An 18212-nucleotide genomic window follows, 5' to 3' on the forward strand; every position below is an offset into this window, starting at 1 on the left:
TTAAACCATAAAATCTTTAGCTGACCTGATTAAGTTTGCCTTTATGAAAACAAATTTACTAACCACAAGTCTCTTTAAAGACTACTTATACTATAAAAAGGATTTGTATCCTTAATACTGTACGAATCTACTCTGTCTTTCTGACAGGTCTCCATTTGTCAGTGTGACAGAATATTCACTGCTGAAAAACAACATTGTTCAACTGTGCCTGGAACTAACAACCATTGTGCAACAGGTAGGAATGGTATATCTTCTGCTCCTTCCAAGTCCTCTTCATACTGTTGCTGAAAAATCACAATAGCAAAAACATTGTTTTCACTTCACCAGAAAAATTGTTTTAGGGTTACCTGTTAATTATGTATTCTCTTTCTCTGGGAGGGATGGGAAGATTTTTGGACTTTGTCTGCTATCATATGCCTGGATAGATTGAAGGGTAGTACGTAGATAAAAATAGTCCACTTAACATCAAACTGTCCACTCAGAAATTAACAGTCTATCACTGTGGAGGCAGTACACAAAAGAAAAAAGCTTCAGTGGCAAAGAGCTTAGTTGCTACCATCAATTTATTACAGATTGAAATGTGACTGATCAAAAATCTTTCAGGGACCTGTTCTTACAATACTTACAGATACTTTCAGAACCTGTATTATGGCTTCTTTACTTGAAGGGGAGCCAAACCAGTTAGAAGCTGCATAAAAATTGTTTAGTGACTAACATGAAGTATTCATAGCAGTAAGATCAAATCTGGAGCAAATAAAGGTTATTACTGCCATTCATTACTTAATGGTAGTATAGTACACCACAGGTCATTTATCTGGTTCTGTGTTGCTATATAATATACAAGTAATAGCAGTCTCTGACAGTGTCTGCCTCTGAAATAAGACAAGCTGTGACAGGTTCAGAAAGACTGAATGGAAACTAGTTTTGCAAATATTTAGGGTAAGCTTCTCCTCTTGTGAATAGATGAAAATGTGGATAAGATAAAATAGTGTTGTTGGAACAAGTGGAGAGGTTAGAGGAGAACAGGTTTTGGTATAAAGTGAAAGAGGAGGAGTACAGACAGTACTGTAGGAAAGGAAGCAAGAAGAAAGATCAGCTAACCCTGTAGTTTTGTAAGCTCGTTAAACTGACACTATCTTCAAAAGAAACATGTACATTACCTGCCTCTACCCTGTGCTGGCACAGTTCTTCGTGCACCCTCAGAGTGAACCAATCGTAGAACTCATTTAAATTAAAAGGCTTCCTGGAGTAGTATTCTTCTGTGAACTTTCAGGTTTGTTTTTTTCAATTTAGTTTATATTTTTTTTGCAAGAACCAAAAATAACAGATGCATTTGTCCCAGCCTACTAGGGCAATAAACTTAATTATTTGTATTTTATGCCATTATCCTTACTTTACAATATGCAGCTTTCTTTCCTTTTCAGAAATTTTGGTGTCTGCCTTGTCCTTTATGCATTTTTGCAGTGCAAAACAAAGATCCTTTTTCTCTATTCTTTTTTTTATAAACTCCTAGGTAGTAATCTTATTTATGGATCTTTATAAACAGTTTATAAGAGAAAGCTTAATGACACCAGGCTATTTTCGATTTACGGACAAAGCAAAACAAATTCCTCTACGGTGTACAAAGGTTGCATTCTGATTCTGCCCTGCAGCACTTTGTGAGAATTTTGATTTTTTTTCCCTGTAGTCAAGGTGAAAATCTTTTCAGTTGGAATTGTTGTCTTTGTTTCTGTTGTTCGATGGCTTTTGGCAGAGGTGCAGCAATAGTTTGGCTCTTTTTTTCTCAGTTCTTCAACTCCACTTCACTCCCAAAGCTGTCCTCCTTTTGAGAACTTAAAACCAATCTATCTTTTAGCATAAACTCCGACACATTTCAAAATGAAAAATGTTTAGCTAGTTTTTCAGGTGAGTGACAAATGGAGTCAAGCTTTGGCTTTTTCTTATCTTATTTTCAGCTCTGAGTTGTCTGATAGCCATCTATTGATATCTTTTACAGCATATTAAACTCAGAAGCACCAAAAAGACTAGATAAAACAAAGTCATTCATAGACATACAATTTTGCTGTTACTAAAGGTGAGGCAATTTGATCTTAACGTGCAAAAGCAGAGATGTCTCACCTAAACAAGAATTGCAGTCTTAACTGTAGCCTAAAACACAAATTGAAAGGCATAACCAATAGAAATCTGGATCCTTTCAGATACTATTTATGATCTGTTTTGTGACTAATATGAATTTTTACATGTCTAATTTAGAGCAAAAGTAACACTCATTGCCATGTATTTGCCAAGTTTAGTGACAAACTTCTTCAATCTAAAGATTTACTTTGTGCAAAATTAACATGCTTTTTGTACATAACTTGCAACTGGCACTCAAGGTGAAATTATTTCTAAATAGGGGCCATCACTGTGTAATGTTAGTTTAACTAATATAGCCATTGCTTATGGATTTTCTCACTAGGACATACTGTATGCATCTGAGTGACATAATCTTAAATGTAATAAGGAGGTAAGTTTTCTACCATTTAGATCTCATTCTCTATATGAGTATGAAGATGAGATCTTCATTAAAAATTTAAATAAAGTATATGAATTGCAATGCTGTATATTATTATTTACATGGCATGTAAATGCTGTGATACGTAAGCAGTTGCTTGTTTATCTGTGAGTAGAATCTTATTATGCCAGCTGCAACATCTGCAGCTGATCTTCTCTAGTTTTAGAGAATGTTTATACCTGTCCATGTATGCTTAGGAATCTACTTTATTCTACTCAGTTCTCTTATCCCTTGCCATCTCGCCTTCACTAGAAAAAGTAGGGAAATTATAAAAGAATATCATTATGTACAACACTGCAGGTGCATTGAGGCATCCTGATTTTGAGGTACGATGTTCCATCAAGATGTGTTGACGGTAAGGTACCAAAACTGCATGATATGAGGTCAGGATCAGAGTATTGCAAATGCTTGGGCATTGACTTAGTTTCCAAGTATAATGACTCTAGCTTTGAAACACATTACTTCTCATTTTTGATCTGAAAACAATTCCATCAAACTAACTTCACTGAATTGTGATTTGATCAAGTTCTAGAGCAAGATTACATTTGGGGAAGGATAACTGGAATAACTGGGGCAGAACAGGACTTAGATTTTGTTCTTAAAACACATCGGTTGGTTATTTTTTTCTTACCTTTATGGTAAGAAGAGTTCACTGGTTCTAGAAGTAGATGTTTTTCTGATTGATATTTTTCTGATACATTAAAGATGTTTGTAGCTTGTGATAAAGTCTTTATCATGTGCATCAAACTGCATGAACAAACATTCTTTAAATAAAAGTTTGTCTGTGTCTTATCAAAGAACATCATCACATCTCAGGCTAATTTATTTCCAACAAAAGCCAAGCACTCTTGTTTGTTCTCTTCTTTATCCATGTTTGAATAGCCCTATTGAGATAAACTTAGAGATCATGTCATAGATTTTTTTTTTTTTTTACCCTGTTTTAGTCAAATAATTTGTGGTTAGGATGAAGCATATCTTTCAGAAGGCTGTCTAGTGCAGATTCCAACTGATGGAGAATTTTGATGTCCCTTAATAGTCTCCTGAACCTGGTCTACTTTGAAGTTAGCCCTGCTTTGAGCAGGTGTTCAGATGAGATAACCTCCAGAGCTCCCTTCCACCTGAATTATTCAGTGATTCAGCAATTTTCTTCATTGTTAAAAGCATGGGTGTTATTTTCAGTATGAACTTTACAGACGTCAGCTTTCAGCCCCATAATCTTGTTTTGCCTGTGTTTACTAAAGAACATTTTGCTATCCAACATCTGTTCACTGTTTTCTAAATATAGATTATGATCAAGTCCTTAATTAAACTTAGTGAGTTCCTTTAGTGTATTTTCCAGTCTACATTTAACTAATTAGAAGTAATACTATTCTTTTTAATGTGTGAATTCCAGAAGTATGTTTAATGTTGCATACACAAGAAATATAATTTAAATGTCATTTTCTTATATCCACAGTTCAAAGACTGCAGTAGCTCCCAACTGCAGTGTTATATGGGGAAATGGCATTCAACTGGCAAACAGGACAAAGCTTTAAGTTCTCTTCAGAGTTGCTCCTTTATAGGGTGTCTGTTTCTTTTTGGTAGTTGACTTAACTCATGCTGTTTTATTGTTACTGTAACTGTACAGTTACAGTAAGTTACTGTACTGCATATTTTACATCTATTACTATTTATATGTTTTAGTTAACTGTCTTTATGATTTGTCATAAATCAATCTTAGATTTGATTGGGGTCTGCATACATTTTCAGTAATACTTGCATTTTTTTCTTTCAGAATTATTGTCTAAAATTATGAATATAGTGCTGGTGAGCATAAGTCTTACTGATCTTTTCTCTTTATGAATATTTAAAAGCATGGTGTTTTACCGTATCAAAGTTGTGAAGGTGTATAGTGCCCATGTAGGATGTTCTGGCTAGTGCAGAAGCTGGCTTGAATATAATGCTGTTGCTATTACTATTCTGTACTTTTTGTATTTTACTGTTTTATAGAGAAGAAGTAGACTGCAGCTACTAATATTTTTTAAATTTTTTAAACTCTGAGGAAAAATACACTTTGTAACATATCATCTACCAATGGAAGACTGGAAAAGAATGTCACTATAAGGATTATTTATTTTCTGAGAGAAAAATACACCAAAATCCTATAAATGTTAATCCTGGAAGTTTTTGGTTTTTGTTTTTTTTCAAATGAGATCCCTACTGCATTGCTATGTATCAGAAATAAATCAGAAGAGTATTGTGACCTACATATCTTAATATGTTAGTACAATTTGCAAGTGCTTTTAACTCCTCATTTAAATTAGTCTGAGGTATTTAAAAAAAAGTCAGTATGCATATATTTTGGAAGGAATTCCAAAACTATTAACATTTTTAATGCTAATGTAAATTTGAATATGCAACAGAAATATAGATAAAATTAATTCTGCTCTACAAAACAGTAAAATTCAGTTTTACTCTACATACATCTTCTATTCTTTGACCTGAAGTAATTAAGTTTCTTCAGAATGAAGTTCACATTGTATTTCTGACACATAAATTAAAGGAATAATTTAGATAGGAGCATTAGCTCTGAAGTCAGGCTGTAAGCCCTGCTGTGATCATTTTGTTCTCTTGGTACTTGGAGGGTTAAAAGGAGATGGCGGATATGCTGTTTGAAGTGTGTTAAACTGGTAGGGAAAACTGCCTTAGGCAGTGCCAGCCAGACTGACTAATTGAATTTTTGTGTGTGTGTGTGTGCTGTAGAAAATAACAGTATGAGTACTGAAGAAACATCAAAGGCATACTTGACCATGAAATGCTAATATAAATTCTTCTCTGCATTCCTTGGCATTCACAATTTTCTGATTTTAACTTTCATATTCTTTATTTTTAAAAATGTATTCATTTAGAAATAAATGTCTATACCAAAATGCTGATCCTTCAACATCAATGTAACGCTTAGAGGGGAGGGTGAGTTTATTTCCTCTGCTCCAGGCCTGTACGCTGGGCTGAATGGCTAGAATAGACTCAAGATGCTCTGGAAACCACAGAGCAGCTGAGGGGCAAGTTCCTCCAAACAGCACCCAGAGAAAGCAATAACACATAGGCCGTGGCAGCAGAGATGAGCTGCGGGGCAAGATGAGCAGCTGAGCCAGTTAACTGTGATTTCTCGCGTAAAGAATGCAACAGCCTAAGCTGATCATGTAGCTGATCCACTTCAAAAACAAATGCAATGAGGGTGTTAAAATTATTTTGCAGGCGGTTTAAATCAATTCGCTGTCAATGCTATCCCATTAGTATCCAAGAAAGAGGAAATCTTGAGAGTTGTAGGGGAACCTTTTAGGTATATCAGTGAGTTATGCTTTACTTGAATTTATTCAAGGAAAAAATACAATAACATTTTTCCTTCTCGTATCCAAATGCTGAAATGTTTAACCTTACTCTGTAGAAAGCTTTTTTTCCAGAGTGTTTTATATCATATCTGGAGAAGTGTTTAACAATTTCCAAAGTCTAATTTTCTGCAGGTAAGTATCGATCCACTTAACTGTAAATAATCTGTGTTAGTATGGCATTACAGAGAGAGAAATCCCAGGTGTCCGGGGGGCCACTGGCTGCCAGGGGAGCCTCCCCCCGCGGCGCTCAACCCCTCCCGCGCAGGGCTCTGGGCCCGCCAGACTCCCTGAACGTGGGGCTTGCCAGGATACCGGGGGGATGTTTCCAGGGATTTGAAATGTGCACGGAGGTTGATAAAAGAGACTCTTCAAGGCGCGAGTAGGTGTAGCAGGCCAGGGCTCTCCATGCCCATTTAGAAAGGCGCATGATCAGTAGAGAAGGTGCCGGAGCTGTGGGGCGAGGGTGTGCTGGGAGCATGGTGGTGGAGGAGCTTTGGCTGGGGCCGACCTCAGAGGTGGGAGGTTTTGGTGGGAGTTCGGAGGGTTTTTATCAGATCTTAGATTTTGCTGTGACTGAGGAGGTTGATGGCAGTTGTTGGGTTGAGGAAAAAAAGAGGCTAAAATCCTAGGTTGCTGTGGGAAGAAGCTGAATTTGTTTTCAGACTTTTCTGTTTTAATTTCTCTCTGTTTGCAAAATTCAGTTTTCTCTGTTTTCATTTACGTCCTAATAAAATACAGCTTGAGAGCCCTTGTGGTAGTTTGCAGTGCTGACCTGTAGGAGAAAAGCGGAGGTAGAGCTGCCTTGGTGCACGTGGACTCTCTCCTGTGGGAAAGAGTCCTTGCCACGACTATGTCCTACTTTGTGCAGGGCTGTAATGAGGAAATCCTCAAAACATTAAATAGCACTAGAGGCAGGAACGGTTGTTTGCTTAGTTCTCTCTGATCCCTGATGTTGTCCGTGTTCCCCTTAGAAAAGTCTGTTGTAGAGTCTGTGAAGCGTTCGTGTGTCCCTATGCGGTAGTGTTTGCTGTCCAACACTGCTTTCACTGGCTTTGGCCTCCCAGGTTAAGAACATGATTCCTGGTGTTAATATGGTATGGCACTCTGCTGGGTAGAAACCTGGTCCCTCCGAGGAATACTGAGAGCAAAAGAAAAAGAAAGGCCAGTATTCTTTGTCATGGTGATGGATACTTTGCTATGATCTGCAAATTTTCAACTTTTTTTCCCCCTAAGGCTTATTTTCCCTGAGATCTCTTTTAGAAAATCATGGAGTGATTGGCTTGTTGAAGAGCAAGTAATATTCTAGCCACCGATAATACCATATACACCTTTAACTCACATTTTGATTTACGCGTCTTAGCTTATGGAGTAATAAGATTCATTATTCTTAAAATGATAACTAAAATGGGAAAATGACTGCTCTAGAAGTTTATAAGCCTTAAGCAAATAAAGAGGTTGATAAAGAAGGCCTGGAAAAAAAAATTAAATTGATTAATAGCAACATTGTGTCATGGAACGGTGGGATGGAGTTGTTCTTAAGAGAGTGAAACCTGGTTATTTTGCTGGACAAATGCACATCATGAGCAAGCCCGTGTCTTCTCCCATCCAGGTTTGGTGTGAGTTGTGCCTTCAAAAGAGCAAGAGAAGAGCAGTTACGTGAATTCTCAGAAGAACGGGACTGCAGTTGTTTCTTATTCAGTCCTGGTGGCTGAGGCAATCAGGGCCTTGAAGCGAAAATGGAGTGAAGCAAGCTGACAGTGTGGGCACACTATGTTTAATGCCTTTGTAAAAGTCTGCTTGTCATCTTCCTTCCCATGCTTTACAATAATACCACCACTAATAATTTCTAGTGGTGGGTGTGGGGCAACTGTCTTCACCACATGCAGCTTGTCCAGCAGTTGACAGGCATCCTGCCTGCCTCGAGGCTAGGCTATGTATCTCTGTCTCTTGAGTATCAGTGAATTCCTGATGTGCCTGATTAATGATAATCAGTTTTTCCTCACTATCATGAATGTGTTCCCTTCCCCCTTTTAAATTTGTATTGTTGCTAGTCTTTTTATTACTTTAAAGGGAAGAATACTTCCCTCAGGTTAACCAGCCACAAGGTTCCTAAGAGGGCAAAATAACCTTTTGGATGTGACGAAAATTAAGCGATCATTACATGCATAAATATATGGGAGATACTTACCAGCATAAAGGATTCTTTTCTTTCTTAATAGGAAATTAAAAATAATGTGCATTAATTTTTTTTGTTTTATTTTGCTACAGGATTGTACAGTGTATGAAACAGAAAATAAAATTCTTCATGTGGTAAGTAATATAAATATTCTTTTATTCGTTTAAATTTTCTAGTCCTATCCCATCCACTGAAATGATTTAGAAAAATTTTTAAAGCTATTATAGGACACTAAAGTTTCTTACTACTTGCCATAACTTACAATGAATGGTATCAGTTGCTAAAAGCTAAAATTTTCTGAAGTAAGAGCAAATAGTTTAAAAAAAATGGTTAAAATTATTTTCAAGATCAACATATGAGAGATAAATCGACGTATATGATCTCTGATGCCCTGAAACCGACTTAGTGCAAGTTAGTCATGCCTCCTACTAGCCAGGTTAACTATTGCTCCAGTAGTCGAGACTTAACATTCCAAAATGTCGTCGTCTTTGCATCAATATAAAAACATGGAGAAACTCCACCCAAACAATATTAATTAAAGAAAATAATTCTTCAGGTAGGGCAGCTTCTTCTGTTTCTCTGAGGCTCAGGGAAGATGGTGTAATTCACTGAATTCCTAGGAAGCTTTTTTTCTCTTTCCTGAATTGGAAGTTGTGCAGATTTAAGGCTTAAGAATCACCTTTCTTCTGGTATTTCCCTAACCTGCGCTTGTTTGATATTAGCAGGCAAGACCAGACACCCCCTCTCACTCCCTACCACTACAGGGTTCCCTAGAGTGATACCCCTTTATACCTACAGTTAATTACAAATGCTTAATTATTCTTTTTGGGTTGTTCAGAAGCTTCAGAGTACCCTGAGATGGTATATTCTTATTAGTGTTAAATATAGCTGGCATGGAACAGTATTGCAGCAATGGATCCATCAGATATATTGCATTACTAGCTTCACTGATTGGCAGATTGAGCGTTCTGTAAAACCTTTCAGTACTCACAAAATTTAATGACTCCAAGGGAATGGAAGAATCTCATGCAAAGTTATTGATTAGATATTGGTCATTAAGCACAAGGCTATAGGCTTTTTATTTTCATGATACTGACAGAGAAAAATTGTACTAACACTGAGGTAGAGTTAAATCTCGTGGTTAAAGGGAAATCTCAAAGGATTTGCAAGTTCAGATAAGCTTTTGACAAGTTCTAAGCTAATGTCTGGGGTTTTTTTAAAGCCTTTTACACGTATTCTACTTCCAGCAGGGATTAAAATATGTAGTAAATCATTGATGTGCTGCTAAATTCAGAAAGTGTACAGTGACTTCTAGAAAAAAGCTTACTATTGCAAACCTGATTCTGAAGAAAGACTTCTAAAAACACCTGAAATCATCTGGGGTTTGGAGTGTGTGTGTGTGTGTGTATAATACATGCATGCATGCACACACACACCTTTCAATCCACGACTTAGAATTCTAGCCATATATGTCTTCTAGGTAAACATCTGTAGCAGGAATGTTACTTTTGGCTTTTCTCGCTGTCCTGAATGTCCTGAATGTCCTTCTCTTCTGAAGAGAGAGAAGAGAGAAAAGTGACATGTTTCAGTTTTTAAGTATTCCATAGGGTTTGCCACGCTTCCACTTCTGAGTTTAAGGAGTCTGGGTCCTAAGGTAGGGGAACTCACATTACCCTGAGTCAAGTCACATGAAGCTACCTGGTGCAGAGCATCCAGGCTCTGAGAATTGACCTATTAAAAGTCTTTATCATCTAACTGTGGTGAAGGGAGAAGAATCACCATTACTTCTGCTTTGTTTAGCATCATCTGCCTGTTCTTCCGTATTTCTCAGCAGATTCTTTGCATCCAGTAAAAAGCAGCACTCCTCTCTATGCATTGCTTTTAAATAATCCAGGATCAGTTATTTCTCCATCAAAAGTGACTACTACTATCTTCTACTGTATGCCTTTCCAGCCTCTCTTTATAAAGATACCATCACTTTGGCAACCTTTTGCCTTTTAAATCTAGTAGTGAAATACTGTCTCCTACCCTGAATCCAGCATAGGAAAAGCCTCTGGGAGTAGCATCTCAAAAATTGGCCCCTGGGACTGATGTCTGTGAACTTTTTAAAGATGAGCACATACTTTACTGCCTTATCCTGACCTGCCAGATCTCATCAGTAGTAAATCCTTTAGGATTTATGGCATTGAATTAAAATTGAACAGAGTTCTGTCACTACTTATGGTTACATAAAATTACTGGAGGTGTTTGCTAAATCTCATTGAGTGCTTTAGAGCCATTTGAAGTTGAAAGCCAAAAGAGAACTTGGGATGAGAACAACGGAACCAGTCCTTTGTGAACAGAAGGTGCACCATCATTCCTTAGTGTAAGTGCTGTTGCATGCAAAATTTTGTCACAGGCAAAAAGCACACCATATATGTGGATTCAATAATTTATTGCTAATGTAATTAATGTAAGGCGAGAGCTATTACTAGTCCAAATAAAAGGACACCCACATACTAATAATCCAAATTTTTCAATTAAAAAGGCAAGGGAGGAATTATTAAGGTGATTAAAATATCGATATGCAAGCTATACTAGCTATACTATCTTCTAGTGAGCTGCCTCTTTTAGCTGAGGTTCTTCCTCAACCTTCTGGTCATCTGTGGATTCTGGAGGTCACTGGCCAGCCTTTGTTAGGTGAAAGGGCTTGGGTGACTGTCACAGCAAGGTGCATCCTGAGGGTAGCATTGATGGTGTTGGTTTCTTACCCTTCTTTCTTCAGATTTTTGGGTTCTTGTAGGGTTGGTTTTATATATTGCCACTTGGTGTGCTTCTTTCCCATTGATCTGCAATTCTTTTTTTATTATGCAGTGGTTTTTGCTTGCTCATAGGCGCTTGCTGTACTTTAGCCATATCTGATATGGCTAATTGTTACCATGTATGGTAAAGGACAATGAGATTAAACAAGTCCCAGGGATTAGGGGTAGTGAATAAGGTCTGTGTTTGACAATAGACCCCTGGTAATCTCGCAGTCTATGGTTGGTTGATAGTAATAGCAACAACTATGTACTGTGCTATGAGGCTACAGTGGGAGATTTGAACTGGGAAGGCAGATGAGTGAGTTTTTGTCAGGTTGTGTTTTATTAAATTAAAGCTGTTACTTTTAAATACCATATGAAGTTTTGTTTTATTTTTAAAATTAAGACAAGCAATCAGGAAGGATGTACTTGCAGGAGAGAGAGAGACTTGTAAAGTGATGATCCATGATTTGCTTTTTTCTTTGGTTACCTGAGAGATTCACTGAGGTGTAGGTTTATTTGGAGGAGCTCCACACTAGGGCAGTTTGTGTTCAGATTATGTGATGGCAGGTGCAGAGCTCCTATTCTCTCACTAGTCGTGTAAATAGACTGTGTCTACTCTACAACTTGAGTATTACGGGAAGAGATAAATTATGAAGGAGGGACCTTCAGGATCACTTAATGGACATTGCAGAGCACACCTGGGAGTCAAATTTCTTTTGTTTGGGTGTCCCCTCAGCAATGTGGTTATCTGGACAGCATCAGTTCTTCATACTAATATAGTACACTTACAATGCATTAAAAATAACTACCTGGTGGCACGTCTTTCTCTCTGCTATAAATACAGATCATTTTTCACTTCCAGTTATTGTACAGACATAATAGTGACTGTCACCTTAAAAATACTTCTCTGACCTATTAGCTTGTATGAATTGTTTGAGACCTAGTGGTTTCCAAGAGATTCTGTTCTTGTCAAGGCTCATTGAGAGGAAATATAATAAAATAATTTTAGGTCTCAGACAGCCTGTAACAGCTTATATAGAATCCCTCTGCAGCAAGTACTAAACTTGAAGTACCCATTTTTGTTTTGAGATTTCCTTCACTTTTGTGAAGGAATTGTGGTGATATTGCGCCACCTGGAGAGAATGTACTTTGCTTCTCCATGGTTTTAGAACTAGCATGCATGAGTCTTTGGTCCTCTCAACTTATTTTTTGTGCAAAAATACTTTAACATATGTTAATGTATTTTCTCGTATTGATAGTGCTAAATCAAGCGATGTTTTCTGTCTCTGTGTTGTTATTTGTAAATTCTCCTCAGATGTTCTCACTTACACGGTCTTAGCCTTTACATAATTTATAACTTGTGTCAGGTCTCTTTTGCATCTGCTGAACTACTTTTAGGCTGATACTTTTAATTATTCCAATATATTATTCTTGACTATTTTCCTGGTGCTAAAATCATACATAGATTTTAATTATCTTTCTGAATGTTGGTGAGATCTTAAATAATCACAAATTTGCTTGATTGAACACTTTTTTGCAGTTCCAAAGTGTACTTACTGCAAAAGTATTTACATGTCACAACATGATAAAGAGTTATGAAATAGAAAGCGTTCTCTAGAATTCAGTCTGCATCTAATCTGTGCACGTGATATTAAAAAATGTGAAGGGACAGGGAAGGGTCTCAGTTTGAAATCATAGCTGAATTTTGATACAGCCATAATTCAAAAGATAGAAGAAAGCATATGCTCAAAGCCATGGTCAGCCACGGGTTTGTATGTTAAATAACAGTACAGTATGCTTTTGAGCTGGTTTGCGTATCCTTGAAGGGTAAAAATGCTTAAATTATTGTTTAGAGGTTCTATTCCAAAGCTGAAATTGCTAGGAATACTTCTGTTGTTTTGGTAACATTTAGATGCAGAGATGCATGCCTGATTGTGATGCTTTGCATCTTGCAGCTGATAGAAAAATGTATATGCAAAATCCAGTAGTTCAGACTTCTGTTTGGATTTCTAGATGAGTAAATATACACTATATATAATCTATAAATTCAGTCAGTTAATTTATTCATTGTGACGGCTTTATTTGTTTAGCTTGCATATATAATGTCAAATGAGATATTAGAAATCCTCATGCTTTTGCAAATGCCTGAAATAAAACTTCCCTTAAGGGATTTCGCTACCATTTGCTGTAATTAGGGAAAATTACAGTGTAGTCCCTGAAGGAAAATGATACGTACAGCACAACTTCAACCAGAAGACCATTCTGAAATTCATTTAAATAAATAGTTTCAGATTAGGTTCAAATATTTTTAGGTCTGTTCTTTTTTTTGAAGGAACAGTTTCAGCAACACATGCAAACTTGAGAATAAATCTTTAGACACGAAGATTCCCTAAGAGTCCAAACTGTTTTCTTTCTGACACGCAGACATACTGATTGGCTTTAGCTAGGTTTAGATAGGTTTAATCTGTTTGTAGCATTGTTACCATCAATGAAATGGAGTTTCTACTTTAAAGGAATTTGTGTGGATTGGTGTTACCATTTTGAGATCCTTAGCTGAAAGGCAGTATAATATAAAATATAATTACTACATAATTACAGTGATCTAGAATATTCATTAAAGGAGGGGTTGAAAGTTCCATGAGAATTTTACCTAAACAGAAAATAGAATAACTAAGGTACTTTTCTGTCAGTGCTATTTTGAGCAGAATTCGCCCCGCATTATCACTGATGATGTGGTTGCTCTCATTATTTGATAGCCAAGAAAGGCTATTAAACCAATATAAGGTTGGGTGTGTTTTTTTTTTTTTTTTTAATACAAGTTTCACTTGACTTCCATTGCTTCCATGATACATTATAAAGACAGGTGAAATATAGTTCATCAGGCATTTTGTTTAAAAAGTGCATATAGTTGGAGTGGAGAAGATAAGTTAGATATATAGAGGTTGTGAGTGCACAATGAAATATCTTGGTCAAAATAACTGTACGTGCATGTACATTATTTTGACATAAACAGATTTTTTTTCTTCCCTTAACATCTTGTTCTTGACTTCTATATACAGCTTAGTTCTTGGCAATGTTCATTTTTTACACTGCTGAGAACTAAAACGATCTGTTTATTCTCAGGTAGTTCTCAAAATAAGAACTTCATTGCCAATAGTTTTGGTTAATATGAGGAATTACATTGACTTCTTTTTCTTTGTAGTGTAAAACATTGTCTGGAATTTGTGACCACATTATCTCGCTCTCATCTGATTCTCTGGTGTCACAGTCAGCACATCTTGAGGTAGTTCATCTCACCAGCATTATGCCCAGTGAGGGTTTGGTAAGTGGCAAAGCTACTTTTAACTGTTGGAATACTGAATACCAGCCTCAGTTCTTTAAGGTGATTTCTTTCTTAATTTATCAAGAAATCAAAATGTATTTTCATGCAGTTTATTTTTTGAGAAGCTGAATCTGATTTGAGATGGTTTAATCTGTAGTCTTTTCACCAAAATAAATTTTATTTGTTAACAAAATGTTAAGACCTGTTTACATAGGGCTTCATATGCAATTGATAACCATATGAGCAGCTAAAGTAGAATTTATAGTCCTTTGATAGCTGTATGACAGTTTTTAGAATGTATCAAAGTAATTCATTTTGTTTGTATATGTAGATATTTTGGGATCCAGTACAATTAGTTAATGTGCTTTGGAAATGAGTAGTGCATGATCTGTTTCTTAGGCTTGCGTAAAAATAATTACATGCCTCCCTTATGATTCCATTTAAATAAAACTTTGAGAAGTATAATCTCAGAAACAAAATAAATCCCTTAAATTTGTATGTACTTGTTCACTGAACAGAATGATTAAGACACTTTTGTATATACCAGCTGCTCTGCATTAGTAATGAGTCATTCCATTAAAATTATTTGCAGCGTTGATAACGTAATGATTATTACGTTACTGATTATTACGTTACTGATTATTACGTTGGGTTACTGCTTTTAAATACCGATGTACTCTTACACTCTTTGGACAAGTGATTTTTGTGGGGGTTTAGGTGTCAGTGGGTGAAAGTTTTTCTCTCCTCTTGCTAGTCCCCTACTTCACATCCATTTTAATATCAGTAGGGTATAGCAGAGGTAGGGATTTTGCTGGCAAGTTAAGATCCTAATGAAAGTTAGAGTATAAGGTAGCACTGTAAGCACTAGGATATTCTTGCGTGCTCTCCTGAAGAGACGGACCACTTTTCCCAGTGATCCTATGTGGCAGTTTTCTTCTGCTTCAGCATCCTCTTGGAGAGAGGAAAGTGCACCTCTACTTGGAGCGGGGTAGGGGGAGTGAAGTAAAAGCTCTGTGTGGCCTGCATTTCACAGGCACAAATTTCACAGACACTTTTTCAGTCGTGCCTTTATCTAAGGATGGGGGGATGTCAGAGGTTTTCAGATCATGGAGAAAGACAAGGGAAAGAAGCATCTGTTGGACATGCTGGATTGCTAGGGCTGAGGAGACTGGGTGTTGGAGGGTTGGAGGCAGGGTGTTATCAGTGACGCAGGAGTTGAGCGTGCTGAGAAGCAGAAGCATTGTGAGAAGAAATGCATGTTGTTTCAGAGAAGAGATAATACTGATAACGTTCCTCTTATTGTTGCTGTAGTTGAGGGATATCCAGGAAATACCAAGTCGGTATCATTTGCAGGTTGTGTAGTGTCTGTAGTGTAAACGTGTCAGTGCTTTTGGCCTGCATTAAGACTACTGCAGTCTGGATGTAAGTGGAACTTTCTGTTCTATCTGGAAATGTGGAATATCAAAGGGGAGGGACTGTTGCAGCATTGTACGCTGGGCCCTGTCACTGGCTGGAAGAACCATGATGTAGTTCTGCTTTGCAGTGTACTGATAAGTTTTATAGCCTGCAGTAAGTGGGCACTGCTGATGGAGGACATGAGACAAAGAATACTGTAATCAATTGCTGGTTTAGTTTTTTTTAGATGTAAGTGAAATCACCATGAATGACTGAGTTTACTGTGCCTGTAACGAGGTAGGTTGCAAAGTTCCTCATAATGTTCAATTTCGCTGAGACTATGTTCTGTTTAGAAAAATACATGGAAAAGGACTATAAATGGGAATAAAAGAAAAAAAACATATGAAAAGGAGAAGAAAACAATCAGGGTCAAATATAGAACAGAGTAACAAATTACAAATGGCTTTCTCATGATTGCATAGCAGTTTTTTCCACAGAATCTCTGTTCCATTCAAGAGAAAACTGAGTGCTATTCACTGAATAGAAAGTGTTCAGAGTTGCATTTTTATCCTTATCAGTCAGCGTAGAGGTTGAGGTCCTATTTACCATGTTTCAGCTAAGCTCTGCATTCTCTTGGGTTACAAATTTCATCATGAGATTTTTTTTTTTATATGGCCTTCTTGTGTGCTTCACAGACAGTAATTAATTCATCCTTGCAACACACTTGTGAGAATGATATTGTAATTTTAGTTTTATAGATAGGATTCTCATTTGTGACAGAATCATAGGTCTATTTTTCAGGACCCAACAGGAGATGCTTAGTATATGATTTTTCAAATATTTTGTTACTTTTGTAGCTTCTGTAGCATAAGTTGAAAACACAGTCTATCTTGCTTTTAGTTGTAGTTAAGGTTTGCAAAGCTACCATTAGCTCTATCTTCAGCTTCCTAAATGGTTGACACCTGGAAGATGAATACAGCTATTTGCCGTTCATGAAAGAATGTGCTGTAAATGACTTGCTCAGGTTATATAAGAATTCAGTTATCCAGATTGATATTCAGCTGCCTAAAATATGAGACTTTCTCTATTTGCAGAATTTGAAAAACAGCTTTTCTATATACCTTCCAATTTCTTCAATGAATGAGCTGAACATCCTATAGACTTTGCCTAAACTACACACAAACTGAATTAATTTTCAGGCCAAGGTCCATACAGTGACTACACTGAGTCAGGACTTCTGCAGGGATGTGTCTGTGTTAGTAATTGTTTAAATAAATTCTGTATCGTAATACGTTTTCACAAAAGTGACTGTATGTCATTTCAATGAGTACCTTTGTTTTTTAGCATTTTCTGAGTTTCTAATCTTATATTTTCGAGCTTAATATGCTTTTTCTCTTTTCCTTTCTAAAGCATCCTAATTTCTAGTCTGCTTTATTAAAAAAAGAAAAAAAGAAAAAAGGTGTTGGGGAGGAAACATTGTTTTATCACATGCAGTCCTCAGAAGATACTGTTTCATGGCTGTTTGCTAGACAGGAGAGAAATTTATATTGGGAAGAACACATTTTGGGTTCCATTCCAAGCTCTGATGAGGTTTGTGTTTGTGTCCTGCTCTCTGTAGCCACTTGCAGGCCCCCGCTTTTTTCTGTTGTATTACCGTTCCTTCCTAAGCTGTACCTCTCTCTGCATAGTAGTCAAACTGATTTCTGCTTTTCCCTCTTAAGCCACTGAATTTTCATGGTGACAAATACCAGAGCACTCTCCATATTTTTTTCCATTACATTTTAAAGTTATTTTCAACATTGTCAAACACTTTCTCCTGAATTGTAGTGTTTGCAAAGGTGATACTATGTATGTCTGAAGTGTACTTTATGATTAGCCTGAATAAGAGGATGGGAATGCAAAACCTTGTTTCAAACTACTGATTTGACAAACCTGGAATTAATCCTATAGTAAAAAAGTATTAGACTGTCAGGTCTGGCCACATTGACGGAAAGAGAATATGCATGTGTAAGTTTTTATGAAATGAAATGAAAACACTGTTTAACTAAAGGATTTAAGAAAATGCCCTTCTCTGGCCTTTGTTTTTTTTTCATTCTCTGCTTGAATTATTTAAATTTTCAGTCGTGGCATAACAAAGGAAGTTGATTAATTTTTAAACTTCCAAATGCACATTTCTTCTTTCTGCTTAAACAAGGATAGGTTTCCATTCTGTTGCCTGGTAAACTTCCTTTTGAAGTTGCAAAAACTTGTGTTAAATGAAACTACAGTGTGATTTTAATTTTCAGAAGCCCCACACAACTGCTGAGTATATACTCATCTCACAACAAGGCATGATTTTTTTTCCTCATTAATGTGATATTTGAAAAATCTGCTCACCTGGTATTTTTTTGATCATGCCACAGAAGTAAGTAGACTAAGTTCTGCCTTTAGGAGTCCTAGAAGTTCTCTTCAGTCATCAGATAAAGCTGATGCAGCAGCTTTCTAAAATTTCTTGTGCTAATGGACCCATTGTAACCGTTAGGTCCTTAAAGCAATAGCTCACTGGACAGTTTGTGTGGCTGTTGGCAAGGGAAGTGGTAGCAGCCCCTAAATTTGTCAGTAAATCCTTGTG

General features: G+C 36.7%; 1 protein-coding gene across 4 annotated transcripts in view; it reads left to right on the plus strand.

Moving 5' to 3' along the window:
• Window positions 1-18212, plus strand: part of LOC104140945 (connector enhancer of kinase suppressor of ras 2) — a 253111-nt gene that overhangs the window by 110547 nt on the left and 124352 nt on the right. For 3 of the 4 annotated variants that reach the window (XM_068957202.1, XM_068957199.1, XM_068957200.1), the window contains exons 4-6: window positions 148-235; window positions 8194-8235; window positions 14087-14206. In XM_068957202.1, the coding sequence (XP_068813303.1) occupies window positions 148-235; window positions 8194-8235; window positions 14087-14206 (250 nt within the window). The remainder of the gene's footprint in view (window positions 1-147; window positions 236-8193; window positions 8236-14086; window positions 14207-18212) is intronic. The other variant, XM_068957201.1, reaches the window with a different exon arrangement.

Source organism: Struthio camelus, chromosome 11 (assembly GCF_040807025.1).
Source record: "Struthio camelus isolate bStrCam1 chromosome 11, bStrCam1.hap1, whole genome shotgun sequence".
Lineage (NCBI taxonomy): Eukaryota > Metazoa > Chordata > Aves > Struthioniformes > Struthionidae > Struthio > Struthio camelus.